At 37.2% G+C, this 16,796-nt stretch overlaps 2 protein-coding genes across 2 annotated transcripts; both read right to left on the minus strand.

The window, feature by feature from the left end:
- Positions 1 to 244: 244 nt before the first annotated feature.
- On the minus strand, positions 245 to 3,688 carry LOC307115277 (interleukin-8-like). The gene is made up of 4 exons (XM_079798439.1): positions 3,568 to 3,688; positions 1,956 to 2,091; positions 1,587 to 1,670; positions 245 to 1,154 (listed from the first exon to the last, which is right to left on the minus strand). Exons 1-4 carry the CDS (start codon positions 3,629 to 3,631, stop codon positions 1,133 to 1,135), a joined length of 306 nt encoding a protein of 101 aa, XP_079654565.1. The 5' UTR covers positions 3,632 to 3,688; the 3' UTR covers positions 245 to 1,132.
- A 12,480-nt stretch (positions 3,689 to 16,168) lies between these two features.
- On the minus strand, positions 16,169 to 16,582 carry LOC307103620 (nuclear nucleic acid-binding protein C1D-like; the record flags this gene model as incomplete). The annotated part of the gene is made up of 1 exon (XM_079778044.1): positions 16,169 to 16,582. One exon carries the CDS (start codon positions 16,580 to 16,582, stop codon positions 16,169 to 16,171), a length of 414 nt encoding a protein of 137 aa, XP_079634170.1.
- Between the last annotated feature and the right edge of the window lie 214 nt (positions 16,583 to 16,796).

Consider the following 16,796-nt stretch of genomic DNA (forward strand, 5'->3'; position numbering starts at 1 on the left):
AAAAATGCTGAGAAGAAGCACTTGCGTTTTCTAAATAATATTTTTTCATACAACTGAAGATATAAAACAATAGATCTTGAAAGAACCAAAGAAATACAAACAATTGATGCCTTTGATGATGCTTTTATTATGTTTTAGAGTTGCATTTATATTTCCATACCATCAAATCAGTAGGGAAAGCCATTTTCTTTGAAAGCACAGAAAAGTATCTTAAAGTTAAATATAAAGTGAGTGTTACAAACATAATTGTTTAAATTAAATTATGAGACTCTATTTGTACATAATAAATATTGACCAGCAAGAATTTTTGCTGGTTTGAGAAAGATAGTCCTAATTCAGGATTCTGGTGATTCAACACAGAATAGCACAAGGCCAACAGTGACAGGACAATATGAGGAGCATCAAAAATTGGATTTCCAGTTTAATTGGATATTCTGTTTGTTTTTAATTTTGCTAAATCTAGCAACCTCAATCAAAATAAATCAATTTTCATGAAGACAGTTCTCTAATATATTATTTAATATCTAAAATAAATATAAATTCACAACCATCATTATACTCTTCTATCAACAATGCTCCTTTCCCATTTTCCAAATTCATGCACAAATATTACTCTATTTGATGTTTAAATAAATATATAAATAATAAATAAGTGAATAATTTACCCTTGAAAATAATTTACGTGACCATGAAAGACATTAAATTGTTTCCGCATGTCCTCACATCACAGTGAGGTGAAATGGTGACTGATACTTTTTTTCTAGATTAGGAATAAAGAAGAAACCAAGGCTCAGTTAAAAGGGACTCATGGATTTTGGCTGCCAGACTAAGGTTGCAATATTTAACCCCCTTCCCCCAAAAAATACAGGATTTCCAGTTAAGTTTGAATTTATTGTAAGCAATGAGTTTTGGTTTTTTGATATTTGTCCTTGATGTAGCATGGGACATTGAAAGAAACTCTTCATTTTTTTACCTAATATTCAAATCTAACCAGGCATCCTGTATTTTATCTGAGATTTCTACACCAGACCCAAACAGTATGTGAAGCAGTGAAATAGATTTCTTTGAAGTTTCATTGGCATCTTTACTGAGGAATTCTTGGAAACCATGGGGAGTGCTTTTTTTATTATTATTATTGCTCTTTCTTCTCAGCTCTGAAAATAAACAAATAAAATGTAAAGATTAACAATGTTCTAACAGGAGTCAAGTTTGGTCCTTATATTTAATACAGAAACTAACATAGTCTTAAATAGTCATATGTTAGAAATGTTCTGTACTTTCAACTATAAATAGAGAGATCAGATAAGACATCCTCCAAAGCAGGACACTTCTGAGAATGAAACAGAAACATAATAATGGCACAGGGACCAGGCATAAACCTAGACTTCCCTGGACAAACTGAGATGCATGGTCTTCCCAGTCATGAGTTACAATAAATTCACTATTGCTGTTATTTATTTTGAATTAAAGAGGCTGTTACCTAAAAAATATTTTTGGCAGCAGCAGGAAATTTATAGGCTGACTTTTGGACTGTATATCTCAGGATAAATGAAAACTCTAAATTAAAAAAAACACACACAACTTACATCTCTAAAAATGACTGTACAACATTCTGCACCCATTTTTCCTCAGGGTCCAGGCAGAGCGATGTTTCATTGTCCAACTTTACACTGAAATGACAGAGATATTATTAAAATCAACGTTTAGCCATTTCAGACACCCCTTTGCCACTCAAGTCATTGTCCCTTCAGTATGAGCATGAAATCTAAGTCAAAAGCAATTTAGCTAAGAATCATGGAAGTTACCATACTTGAATGCCATTCATACCCAGAATATGTCCTTCTGTTTAACCCACTACTCTATTCCTACTACCTAGAACTTTGTTGGATGCTTCTACCTTCCTCAGTTCTAGGTTAGCTAAAGTAAGATATCTAATCACTTTTGAAAGTACTTACATGATTTCTGAATGAGCACAGTGTGGTCCACTTTCAATCACTCTCAGTTCCCTGATAAACTTGGGGTGGAAAGGTATAGAGTGTGTACCAATGCACAGGCATCGAAGTTCTGTCTCTATTCTCGGCAGAACTGAAGCTGTGGGGAAAAAATAAAAACAATTATAGATTGATTTCAACAATAGGGAGGGCTCTGCTAGCTACTCCCTCTTTAATCCCAATGTGATAACTTGGTGACTGTGCCTTTTATAAACATTGCATCTTTAGCAAACTCATTCCAGAAATTGAAGGCTGGATATTCTCCTTGCCTCTGACATCAGTTTTTCTGTTTTCAAAACAGTCACTCCTGATAACATTGAATATCTTTCTACATAAAGACTGGAGTTGTCTTTGTGCAATGTTGACATCTTTAAGATACTTTTTTTTCTACTAGAAATTTCATAATACTCTGTGATACCACAGTGCTATTTGTAGTATGCATACTAAGATTCACCAATAGGGAAATTGCCTTCAGAAAGAATTAATAGAAATATACAAATGAGTTGCACAGAAATGTCTTATATCTTAACACAATCTTCAATGCTTGATAAAAAAGAAGAATAAAGAAACTATATATCATAAACATTCTAAACTGTATTTATTTCATAAAATGAATCCCAAGAAGGTCTATGTTCTGTCAAGGTGTCCTTAAATCAAAAGGGAATTGATAGCTATCTAAAGCTTTTCAGTAAAATAGTACACAGTGTAAAATTACCTGAGTTATCTTGCTCAAAATTTATTTATATTATAGGTAACTGTGGCTCCCAAAAAGATACACTTTAACTTATACATTTATATTAAATACTAGAGGCCTGGTGCACAAAATTCGTGCATGGGGGGGGGGAGGTCCCTCAGGTCGGCCTGCACCCTCTCCAATCTGGGACCTCTGGAGTTATGTCTGACTGCTAGTTTAGGACCAATCCCTGTGGACTGCTGGCTTCTAACCACTCGCCTGCCTACCTGCCTGATTGTCCCTAACTGCCTCTGCCTGTTGGCCTGATCGCCCCTAACTTTCTCCCCTGTCAGCCTGACATCCCCTAACCAACTCTGCCTCGCCCTTGGCCTAAGCCACAATCTGGCCTCTACCTGCAGGAGGTGACCTGGCAGATCAGGGGAAGTCACCGCCCACATTACCCCAGTGCTGCTGCCACTGCCTGCCTGAGCCTGGGCCCTTCACAGCTGCACCTCAGCCCTTCGCAGCCACCCGTGGCTGCCTCAGTCTCGGCCCTCAGTCTCTGTGGTTTGACTGGAAGGATATGAAGAAGATAGTCTGGAAGACTTCTGCCCTAATTAGCATATTACCCTTTTATTAGTATGGATATGCATACTACAGAGTATAAATGATAAGAACAGAATGTCTGTATTAATCAAGCATTACATTTTTCTAATTGTATAGATACAGCCTAAAAAAATTAAAACTTCATTTTAATTAATTGCATTTAAATGACTACAAAGATTATTTTCTATTTTTGAACAAAATATGTTTCTTTGTTTTTAATCAAAGCATTAAGGATAATCTTACCATCTAACGATCACATTTAAACCCAGGAAAACTGCATCGGAAAGATGTGCTTACCTTCGTGCAGAGCTGCAGAAAGCATGATCGCTGCCAGAAGAGCAACAGCCAGCTTGGAAGTCATGTTTAGAGTAAGTGGGTTTCTTATGGGCTCTTCTCCTGGATGCTGCTGAGCTCTGTTGTCCGCAGGGACTTGTGCTGGATGAAGAGCACCTCTGGCTTTTTATACCATCTCAACAGCGAGACCTGTGCAACAGCTCATTCTTGTATTAGGTCAGAGGAAATTCCACCACCTGGAGCTTTCCGGTCACTCTTTGTGAACAAGCCTGAGTCACCATTGGTTTCTTATCTAATTTTCAGCACGATTGAACTTGTATTGGATCTTTAAAATAATATAATTTCATTCAAAAGCATGTTTGCTTTAAAATACTTTTAAACAGTGAAGCTTCTCAGTTTTATACAATTGTCAGTTGTATTCTTTATACTTATAAATAACTTTATCATAGTGCCATCTTCCAGCTGTGAGAGTAAGGTCATTTATGATTATTCTTTTATGGCACAATAGTTTCTTTATGTAAAGTATATGTGCTATGATGAGAGAGTTGACCACTTTTATTGGGGACGTATTTTATGAGCAGCTCTTTTCTAAGAGTTTTGGAAAGTTTCTTCTCTCAAGGAACAAAGTACAACTTTTCAAAAGATTTGGTTTTCTAATGTATATTTAATGGAGTGAAATTTATGCCTTTTCATTCTGTCTCACAAATATTTATCAAGTAACTTCTCAGTAATGTGTACTTGTTCTTAAAGGGTTTGGTCTATCAGAAGAAGAAAGCAACATTAGGGACCTGACAATATTATATATATACTAGAAGCCCGTTGCACGAAGTTTCATGCAATAGACTTTCCTTCACCTGGCTGCCAGCACCTGTTTTCCCAGCACCAGTTTTCGTCTGGCCACCCCTGATCGAAGCGCCTCCTGAAGGCTGAGGGCGGGATTCGGGAGGCGCTCCGATGGGGGGCGGTGGCCAGAGGAAAACTGGTGCCGGCAGCCACACAATCGGCCACCAGCGTCTTCCGCCGCCACCGGAGTCTTCCGCTGCCACCGGTGTCTTCCGCGGGCCCCATGGGTCCTCCAGCAGCACCAGCCGTTTAGGCCTGTGGGAGGAACGGGGAACGGGAACTCACGAGTCCCTGCACCCCGCTCCTACTGCCAGCCAATCGGCCACCCTGAGTCCCGCCCCCCACGCCTCCAGCCAGCCCAATCGTGGGCGTAGCGGAGTGATGCAATTTGCATATTGCCTTTTTATTATGTAGGATATTTCAGAGAGGAAGGGAGAGGGAGAGAGCTAGAAACATCAATGAGGAGAGAGAATCATTGATGGGCTGCCTTCTGCATGCTCCCTGGGGATCAAGCCCGCCACCCAGGCATGTGCCCTTGACTGGAATCGAACCCTGGACGCTTCAGTCTGCAGGATGACACTCTATCCACTGAGCCAGACCAGCTAGGGTTACTCTTGCTTTTAACTCTACTATTTCAGCAACTTCATTGTTCTTTTACTTATTTAATATATATCGATTGTATGTTAATGCCAAGTATTATAGTAGGAGATGTGATTACTGTGTAAATAAGATCTAATCTCTGATTTCAAAGATTTTGCAGTCTGGTGCCACATATGGACAATTAGTGACACAAGCAACTACAGTTTTGGTGAATTTATAAAGAAACAACCTCAAAGCTATGATCTAAAATTGGTAATGAGTAGAAGTAAAACCAATGGTGTGGGGAGAAGGGGTGGCAGCCTTGCTTATGGAGGAAAAAGCAAGTAAAAGGTAATGAGATTTCAGAGAACATAGTCCATTTGGGTTCTTGGCATTGTTGAGCATTGTATGAAAAGCAGTGTATGGAATGAGGAGAGGAAAAAATTGAAGCCAGATATGTAAGCAAGACCTGGATCTTAAAGGAAATTGACCGCTTTTTTTTCTTCAGTAATATTGGTTTGTTCAGCAAGGAGACATATTTTCCTATGGGCAAACCTTATGTGATTGGTTCAGTCCCTCATGATCAGGACACAATCTAGTGGCACCACACAGATGCTCAGAGTTCTGAGGATTTGCAAACTTCTCAGCCTCTCAGGGTTGCCTTTGTATTTTTTCTGAGTCCCACTAACATAGCCACCTCCTTGCCATCCCAATTCCATCTCCTCATCTCCTCCTTTTCTCCTCTCATGGTATCACTTGCATCATGATACCAACCTTAGAGGTTGAGCTAATGAGCTCCTTTTAAACCAGATGCTCGCTTTTTTAAAACAATGGAGCATTAATAATAAGGCAAACCAATATCTTTGCTGTTGTTCATTTCTCACAATGTAGCCTTGATGCATTCTGTCTTCGGACTCTCTTCATCAGAGGTAATAGTGAACAAAAATAAAGTGACCACTTCTGTAAAGGTAACCCTTTGAAGTAAGTAGCATGACCAATTGGGGTTAAAGAGCAAAAGGGGCTAATTATCCTATTTGAAAAAAATGCTGCTTTTAAGTAGAGCAGAATGGAGTGAAAACTTTAACAAAGCTGCACATATATACAAATGATATTTTATTACCAACTAAGGATGAATGTAAGCTTTATGGGACTATCAACCAGTAAGCTGTTTAAGTTCTTACCAGTTCCTGAAACATGAGAAGCACTTAACAGAGGAACATTCAGATATTTTCATCATAGTCATGGGATCAAATCCATCATTCAAGAAAGGAAAGAGCTCAAGAAAAAGTCAAGACAAAGATTGGCATTTACTTTTTCCACATCTATAAATAACTCCTCTTTTTCCATCAAACTCCCCACAAGAAAACTGAATGTCTTTTTGGTATTTTAAACCACCTAGGGAACCCACCCCCCTTCATATATGTGTTTTACAATTAGGGCATTTTTGTAAATCCAAACAAAGTGGTATTTACATAACAAAGCAGAATGTGGTGAGAAAAAAAACATGGGCTTTTATGTGAGATGAACTTAGGTCTAAATCTTGTCCCATGAGACCTTGGACAAGCTGATTCTACCTTGATATTATAATGCTGCTGCTTAAATCTGAACCATATTTCTTAATTCCAGTAGCTAAGTCTCAACTTAAATCTGGAATTTTTTTCTCCTTTTGAGGAAATTAGTCTCAACTCAGACATCCCTGAGGTTCAGAGAACCATAGACAAATGCTATATATATCAATGAGTTTGCCTATAATATTGTTACTGCTAATATCATAAATATAACATACCTTTCCCCTAAAACTTTAGTCAACAGAGTTAGCTGAAATATTTAAAACATGTTCTTAATTTTTGCAGATTATGCGTCTATAAAAACTTAATCTGGCCGAAACCGGTTTGTCCCAGTGGATAGAGCGTCGGCCTGCGGACTCAGGGGTCCCAGGTTCGATTCCGGTCAAGGGCAGGTGCCTTGGTTGCGGGCACATCCCCAGTGGGGGGTGTGCAGGAGGCAGCTGGTTGATGTTTCTCTCTCATCGATGTTTCTAACTCTCTATCCCTCTCTCTTCCTCTCTGTAAAAAATTAATAAAATATATTTTAAAAAAAAACTTAATCTGCTCTAGGACATTTCAGTTCTATTTTTAAATTCAAATTTCTTGAGTTAATAATTTTTAAAAATACCAAGCAAACTTGAACCATGCTGCTATAGGTGTCATACTATTTAAAGAAAAATCATTTTCCAAAGTCTTCACAAGTTGGAGAATCAAACAGCTAAATGCATTAGTTTAGACCAATGTCAAGTATAGGTGTTGAGGAAAGACAAACCTGCCTTCAAGCCTGGCTTCATCACTTATTAGACAAATAATCAAATAATTTTAAAAATCTCATTGAGTCTTAGTTTCCTTATCTGTAAAATGGGAATAATACCAGTTCCATAGGATCACAGTGAGAGTTAAATGAGAGCCTGTATGGAAAATGCCAAGAGTGGGACCTGGCACATAGAATGTACTCAATAAATGTCATGTGTCATTAAAGTCACATTGAACTTTGCCTGGAGTGGGAGAACCACATTTATTTTTAAAAGCTGACCAATCATAAAGTAAATGTGTATTGGCACAACATATCCTCTAAAGTTTACATCTAGCTGCTTTTATTTCTTTCAGTAGTAGAGCTTTCTGGTTTTGTGAATAATAATTCGATTCACATTTGTGTGTTTTTTTAAAAAAAGTACTGTGCAGATAGCACAGAGAAATGAGTATCATTTCCAATTCTATCTCCCAAATCAATGGAGATTTTGAGATGCAGTTTGAAGGATGGAATTGGAGAAAGAGGTTGGTTGTGTAAACAGGTGTTTATTATAGACGGGATATTTAAGATCAGCCTGTCTTCAAAAAAAAAATCAAATGCAAATATTTATTTGTAATTATTTCTTCTTTGTTAAACTTATAAAACAAAGTTTTATACACCTATTTTCTTTGTTAGAGGTTGTATACTCCAATGTTTACAAGTAAAACCAGTTAGAGGTTGTATACTCCAATGTTTACAATAAAAGATGTCTTTGAAATGACAACAATTATATATTACTTGTCACTAGGATTTCTTTCCTGTGAAGGAAATGAAATCACTTGGCAGAAGGGGAAGTTGCTATATTAGAAATGACTGGGCTTATACGTGGCTTTGATTCTATCTTAAAGTAAACAAGATTCATGCAAGCAATTGAGTCAAGTGACTGGAGGGGAAAAAATAAAATGTTTTAAAAATGCTTATTCAAGATGGTATAATTTTTTAATCATATTTTTTCTTTTTTTAAAAGTTATTTTATTATTTTGGTATTTTGTTTTTATAGACATGAATTAATGTAAAAAGCTGAGCTGAGATTAAACTTAGCAATTTATTATTTTTTTGTTTAAATTTCTTTATTGATTAAGGTATCACATATTTGTCCTCATTCCCCCATTCCCATTCCACACCCCTCCCCACGCATGCCCCCACCCTCCTGTTGTCCTTGACCACTGGTTAGGCTCATATGTATGCACACAAGTCCTTTGGTTGATCTCTCCCCTTTATCCCCACCTTTCCCTACCCTCCCTCTGAGGTCCAACAGTCTAATCCATGCCTCCTTGTCTCTGGGTCTATTCTTGTTCATCAGTGTATGTTGTTCATCATTTCCCCTAGATGAGTGAATCATGTGCTACTAGAAATACACTTATAAGAACCGAAAATGAGACAAGCAATAATGGTTATGCTGAAAGGCAAATGAATCAGTCTGTAGTGAGTTTCTTTCTGGGCCAACAGTTCTTTTGAGTCCCAATTTCAATGTCAAACAGTTCCTTATGTGTACATGTCAGCAATGATATTTCAGTTCTGGATGATGGACAAATGGTGGTAATGCAGGTCCGACCCTCTCTGGTTTGGTCCTGGGCAACCTGCCGTGACGCACAGCTGCTGACTGCTAGTATGGCAAGGCAACGTCAACGTCTTCCATCTCTGGACTGCTTCTTTTCTGTCTTCATGGCTGGAGCAGTCCTGTCAATTCCACTCTATTGCAGGAATACACATGGTCTCTGAGTTGTTTTCTGAAAATATACAAACATATTCTCGACCAAAAGTTAATAAAGGAATATTTTCTATAAATTTGACTTGGGATCCTTTTTCATTTTTTGCCTAAATGATTTTCCTCTGGCTTGTTTTGACACCATGTGTGTTTTTCATGGGTGTCTTGCTTTTAGCATTACAATCAATTTTCTAAAGTACAAATTTTCTAGATGTAATTTACTTAAAGGATATTTTTCCTTACATGATATTCTTCTACTATCCCCCCTTTATTGATTTAAATATTAAGAGGCTTTTGAAAATTTTATAATGTAGTCTTGGTAGCTTTTAAATTTTAATTTTTTGCACTATAATAGGACTGTTTTAGGTTCATTACAGGTTATGCAATTTTATCATGAAATGAGCTACCAATAAAAATTTTAGTTAACACTTTAGGAACTGCTTTTTGTCCAGTACAATTAATTTTTCTAGAATATTTGCTTATTTAAATTAGCCAATTTAAATTAGCTTGAAAACTTGACTACTATTTTACTGTCAAATTTATTACTCTAACAACAATCTTATTTTATATAAAGTAGCTTAATTTAAAGAACATCTTATGTTGTAATTCCTATATTGTGCCTCTCATAACTCTCCTTCTTAAAACTTTGATTGTTTTAAAGTTTTTATTTCAAAATATGACCTTCATTTTAACTTCTCCACTTTGGCCTTAGGGATTGTTGATGTATTTAAGGCACATTTTGACCATAATGCGATTTCCATGTTTGTGGATTCCATTAAAGAGAAGAGCACTCAACCCACTTGGTGCTTGTTTGTTGATATATGTTTCACCCACTTGATTGGAAATCCCATGAGGTCAGAGAGCATGTCTGCCCTATTTATACTATGTGCCAGATTCTGGCCCAGAGCCTTCACCGAACAGGCACTCTATAAACACTTCTTGCATGAAAGTACAAATCCCCCACTTCTCAGAACCTTTCTCAACAAGAGCAATATCAACAAAAGGAAGGGAAAATGCTTATCGTTGTCTATTTTTGTTCTCCCACAAGGATAATTGCTTTATTTACATGGATGAAGAAGAGTTTAGTATGGAAACTACAGTTTTACTTCATGGTCTCATTTAGTGGTGCATAGATAAAATAGTAACCAGTTCAGCTAGACGGTAATTTCTTCCCTGGGTGAATTAATGGTACACTCTATTCTAGGCTGCCCTGGGGCTGGCGTAGGTGGTAGGTTAGGTATGGAGAGCTGCATGCAGGACTACCAGTGACTGGCATTTGCCATTAGAGAAGGGCTATGCTCCTTCCTTCTTCCCATCGCCTGTGTTTCACGGACTGTGGAGCATCCAGAAGGTGGTATTTTCAGAAGCCAATGAGTGAACATAAATGGGTGTCCACAGATTAAGTCTAATTAACCTAGGTGCTAGGCTAAAACAGATCAGCTTCCCTTTGAAGTATCAACTCAATGGTTCTTAACTTTTACATTTTATGTTAACTACTTAATTATTTGAAAATATAATGAAAGGTATGTATGCTCTGCTTACTCCTAAGTCCACTTAAGCCAAAATGTACGAAGTTGTATATCATGTTTCAGGAAGTTTATTGACCTCCATTAAAATCTCTTAATGAGTAAGATCAATAAAGAGTAAATTGGAGATATGGTATTTGAAAATAACTAGAGAATCCCAAGTGAAAGAGAAATGATGTTCTGTCTGATGATTACTGTCCCTGGATGTTTCCACAACAGAGAATTCAGAAAAAAATTCTTCAAGCCCTCAAAAGAAAAGGTATAGATGGATAAGGGAAAGGATGAATAGGAGGAAGAGACTCTTCATTTTCCATGAATTCAAGATATCATCGACCTTTAGTTTTCTTGTCACAAACAAGTAACACCCAAAACCATCCAAAAAGAAAACTGAACACTACTTTCAATGGAGGCAATCTGCTTAGCTAATCTATTAAAGGCAGTGCCAGGAACAAAAGGTAGCTGAGGTGGAGGGTGAAATTTTAGTCCTTTCATAATTTCCTTCAAGTCACCAAATAGATAAATAATTGGAGAAAAAACGTGTGATCTCTTCACATAAAAAGAAAACAAAATTAGATATCTCTTCCCTACCTTTTGGCTAAGATCAAGTATAAAAATATTAGAAAATAATTCAGATTGTGTATAGGTTTAGAGATGTGGGCAGTCTCAGAATTACAGAACTGTAGGCAAAATAAAGCTATGAAGCTTCTGAATCCATTTGTACTTAATCTGGGGCCCTTTATTCTCTGATTTTCAGATTTGAGTCCCTTATGTGTCTAGGTAGTTTATATTCCCAACTAGCATAATTTATTACTTTCCACATCGCAAGTGCTTTCTTTCTGGACTGCATCAGGTTACTCGTCAAAATTAAATCTCTTTTTGTGGTCCCTAAACCAGGAAGGAGGAAATCACCACTTGCAGAATCTAGTGGAGTTTTGAAACAAAGGAAAACTGTCTACTCCAAACTTGTTGGGTGAGCTTTGTATGAACTTTCTTTTCTCCTACTGAAGGGGATGGACCTGGAAAACACCACTGGCACCATCTTCTACACAGTGAGAAATACAAGCAAAATGGGCAAAGAGGGGAGAAGTGGATAAGAAATAACACACCCAGCCAGAAAAGCAAGACCTTGAAAGCATACACTAAAGAGACCCAAAGAGAACTGAAACAGGTAGTAGAGAGCCAAGGTTAATGGGGAGAATGAAAATGACACTTTTTTTTTTCTGAGCTTGACTTAATTAGACTTTAGCAATAATGCAGAGAGGACTCCCTCAAGAATAATTGTACTAATAGGATTTTATTACTAAGTACATCGTATGTTTTATTTTTGTAATATTCACAATAACCCCATATTTTTGTATTATTTATTTCCATTTAACAGATGAGGAAATAGACTCAGGTTAAGTAACTTTCAAAGGGTCACCCAGCAAGTAGGAGACAGACTTAGGCTTTGAACCTAAACAGAGTCCAAAGACTCTGGGTCTCCTCAAAGTTTTTCCCATGTGTCTGTAATTCTCACAGACTTGGTGTTTAGCACATTTCCCTGCGTTCTCCCTCCCTCTCCTGCCTGAAAAGGGTTAGGAGGCTGGAGAAGAGGATCTTGAGATAGTGGGGGAGAGGACAACATATAATCCAATAGAAGAACTAACCCTTCCTCCTGTCAAGGCCTCAGTGTTTTCATTGGTAAAATGAGGGAATTTGTTTCTACAGTCCCTTCTGTCTGGTGTATTATTGTAGGAAGTATAGCATATATGAAAGAGATGGAGAACTTCCTCTGGGAAATTTGACCATTTGTGGCAGGAAAGGACTCTTCAGTTGTGCAGCTAAACTTTAAGAGAACTTGCATTTGCCCAAGCAAACACAAAGTCTCATTTGCAAGATTCTTATCAACTGAGAGAAGGTCCTTAACTTTAAATTAAGAGTTAATGCAGAAAGAGGCTAGAATTGAAAGTCCTCAGACTCCTATCCCCCAACCCCAAAAAGGAGAGGAAATGCTTCCTGTGCTCTTTGCTCTCTTGACAGTTTCCTCTTACTTGGTTCCCTCATGACTTGTAGATAAGTTTCAACTGTTGACCCTTTATTGTGAAACAGGTCATGTGGTCGGAGTTGGAAACATATTTTCAAAGAAAGCAAGCCTCCTGTGGTTTACTTGAAAGAAAAACATCAAATTCAATGCATACCTCTTGAAAATACGTTATCCATTCATTCAACAGATATTTACAGAGCACTTCCTATATCACAAGACTTTTCTAGTTGCTTAGAAAATGTTAATGAATAATATGAATAGAAATGCCTACACATATGAATGTTATAGGTTAATAAATGTTATATTTTTTAAAAGTAAAACAAGGTGTCTCGCGGGTGATGAGATGAGCAGATTACAGCATTAGGGAATCCAGGGAGACATCCTTAAAAGGTCATAATTGAGCATAGAATTAAGGGATATAGGAATTAACTGATTATGTGGGCGAATATTTCAAGCAAAGGGACAGCTTAAAGTAATAGTTTGAATTGGGAACTGGGTTGTGTATTTGAGGAACAGTAGGAGGCCACGTACCTGGGTGGGAGTGAGGTGGGGAGAATGAATAGGAAAGGAGAACAGAGAATAATGGGCCAGATCATAGAGGCTTTGCAGTGCAGAAGGATTTCAGCTTGCACTGAGTGGGGAATCATTGCAGGGTCTGAAGCAAATCGGTGACATGATCTGACACTCTGACTGTTAGAGGACAAAAGAATTGGGGCGTGGGGATAGAGGTAAATTACAATGAGCAATTAGTCGTTATTGTGGGAATCCAGGAGAGACATGGTCATTGTTTATAGCAGGCCATGGCGGTTACCGCAGAGACAGACGGTAACTAATGGACAGCTTCTGGATATATAAAAAACAGCATAAAATCCTGAGGGGCTGGGTATGAGATGTGAGAAAAAGATAACTCATTGGTGACGAAGACTTTAGTGCAAGCAATTGGAAGAACAGAGTTCGGTTCTGTTCTGTGTGTTCTCAAATACACAACCCAGTTCCCAATTCAAACTATTACTTCCATCAACTTCGACACTTGACCAAGTGTCTACTAACATTAAAACGTTACTTGGGGATGGGATAATTGTGGCTTAATTAAACACTTCCAAGTTCTGAGTGGAGCTTCTCAATCAAACTGCACAGTTGCCTGAAGTGGTGGCTATTGCTGTTGGTGCAAAGAAGACAGAGGCAGGAAGGGAGAGTGGAGGGTGCGGGATATATAATAGATTAATATTTATTGTATTCCAGTCACTGTACTAGGGTTTTTAAAAAATATAATTGTATATGCTTAAAGTAGCATGGTGATTTCATATACATGTAAGTGAAATGATTATTATAGTTAAGCCCTTGAACATATAATTTTCTCCCATAGTTACCATTTTTTGTGTGATGAGAGAACTTGAAATCTCTTAGCAAATTTCTAGTATTCAAATACAGTATGATCAACTAGTTATCATGCTATATATTAGATCTCTACTTTTCTATTCACAAAAAATCTTGAAGCTGGTCTTTGATGTGGTCACTGAATAAGGTCATGTTCTCAGTCAGAGAGATATTGGTAGGATTAAAAGCAGAGATTTTAAATATTCAGCCTGGAACTTTTTATCCTAGCTTGGACACAGAGCCTGAATGAACTAGGAAGTGTCTTTTATATATCCTACTACATAAAATCTTTTCTCCAGTGTTATTGATATATAATTGATATACATCACTGTATAAGTCTCAGGTATACAGCATAATGGTTTGGCTTACATGTAGTGAGAACTATTGTTCATAACATGAATCTATTGTAATACATTGCAATGTATTTGTACAATCTTATAAGTATAATTTATTAAATATAGGCAGTTGATTTATTTTTAAGTCTTATACTCCTATTTTGATATTTTCTCTCCTTCCTCCTCCTCTTTTTGCTTTCTTCTCACCCCCTTTCTTCAATATATGGATATTCTTAAAAGAAAGAGAGAGAGAGAGAAAGAGAGAGAGAGAGAGCTCAGGCTCACCTTGATCTTTGCAGGGCTTTGTGGAGGAAGCCTATAGCACAGGAAAGCACTACCTCCCTTCATAAATACATCATGGTGAAAGAAAAAGAAATTTTGAGAAAATAAGCTATTTCATCTTTTCTGTGATGAGTAAGTGTTCCAGATGCAAGTCTTAAGCTCTGCACAGATTCCATCCTGGGTGCTTTCGGAGTCTTGCAGCTCGGGAAGGGAATGTGTAGTGAGCTCTATGGGTCACCCTTAATCAGATCTAGATGGTAGTGTAGAAAGGTTTCTAAGTGGAAAGGGCTAATAAAAGAAAGCCTTGTGATATCCAAGTGTCCAAATACAAAACCCCACCTTGTGGTCAGAGGGTAGCATCACCACACTCCTGTCTGCAAACTTGTCTCAAAGGTGGGGCTGGGAGAGTTTCAGGGAGTGCAGCCAGAGTTTTAGGGTTTTATCTTCACAGGTTCCTAGGCTTTTTTCATTCCTTAGGAACTGTGTCAGTTCACTTGCTCATTTCCTGTGTGGTGTGGTGTGTGTGTGTGTATGTGTGTGTGTGTGTGTGTGTGTGTGTTGAGGGAGAGGGGGCAGTCTGTCCTTCTAATAATTTGTTTAAAGTTGGGAGGAGTAAATGGAAGGAAAAAGAAGGATGAGAAAGTAGATGAGAAAGAAAGAAATGAGGGAGGGTTCTAAGACACCCGTTTTTCTCTCCAAAAAGCAGGTATTTCCCTAATGCCAAGGATTATTAAAATGATCACATCAAAATGTCTTTGGAATATAGCAGTAGGATATATGATAGTACATTGCACATCATACATAGTACATTGTGCAATAGTTAAGTAGCCTTTTTTAAAAATGTGGTAAAAATACAATATAAAATTCACCATCATAACCATTCTTTTTTTTTTTTTACACATTTACAGCCTTTATTGGTAGGATGTAGCCATTATGCCAAAATTCAGCCATCAATTACAACTTCATTTCCCATCCACAATTAATAAGAATATATTTTACTTCAAATGGGACATAGAGGCAGAGTGCCTAAAGTTAAAATATAACCTTAAAGTCTTAAAGTCACACTTCAAATATCAAAAGAAGCAATTCCCAAAATCATGAAAACATGATGAAATAACACACATTAAAAAAAAACACATTTAAGTCATTTCACTTTTTCTTGTATATAGTGAAAACAGATGTATTTATAACTTCAGACTTCAGAAAGCATACCTCATAAAGTCATTATTCATTTAAAATAGACGAATGTTTACAAAGAACATTTAACTTACATTTCATAGTTGCTTATAAATAGTACTTGAAAGGTTGACCTATATAAGGAAACCTGAACCCTGTCAAGAGAGATGGTAAACTATAAATATACAATATACCACAAGGTTAAAAACCTCACAGTTTGCTATAGGAAAATCAATAAAGATAACTTCATCTTTCTGGGGTAAAATGTATTTAACATTATAGATTAAAATGTAAATTTATATATGAATTCAATACAGAATACATTTAAATCATGCATTACCACATAATCATCTATTTTGTGTTAAACAATAAAAGTGATGTACTTTTTGAACATGTGTACATCAAAACCAAATGGTTATTTTTTACTAGTTCCTTTACTGGAATTTTTAGGTTTTGGTCCCCAGAGGGCATTTTTCACAAACCTTGAAGCTGCACCTTTGTCTAGCTTGGCAGCCTTCTTCTTCTCAGTTATCTCCTTGACTCTGTTCATGTATACTCTGATTCTTTCCAATTCCTGCTTTACTGGGTGTTCCTTCGGGTTAACTCCCTGAGTTGCCAAAGAAACCCAAAACATTGAGTTTGATGTATAATCAGAAACTAAATCCACTTTTGCTTGTTCAAGTGGGTCCAACTTCTGTAACAACTCATTTCTAGAAACAGACATCATGGTCTTCAGCATGCCGCCCACAGCACAAAGGGAATTCTCAAATGTTGGTGAATACTCATGGATGTCTGCTGGATAGTCTTCATTCATTTCTTCTTCTGCCATTATGACCAACTCACTGGCCTTCCACTCTGTCGTCTGGAAAGCAATCCACCATAACCATTCTTAAGTGTGCGATTCATTCAGTGATAATTCAGTGCATTCTCACTGTTGTGCACCCATCAACATTCAAATCCAGAACTCCTAGTACTGACTTTTTAATAAAAATGATCTTGTTTTAAAGCAAGGCCCTGACATTCAGTAGAATGACTGGTGTCTG

This window comes from Cnephaeus nilssonii (assembly GCF_951640355.1).
Source record: "Cnephaeus nilssonii genome assembly, chromosome: 1".
Taxonomy (NCBI): Eukaryota; Metazoa; Chordata; class Mammalia; order Chiroptera; family Vespertilionidae; genus Cnephaeus; species Cnephaeus nilssonii.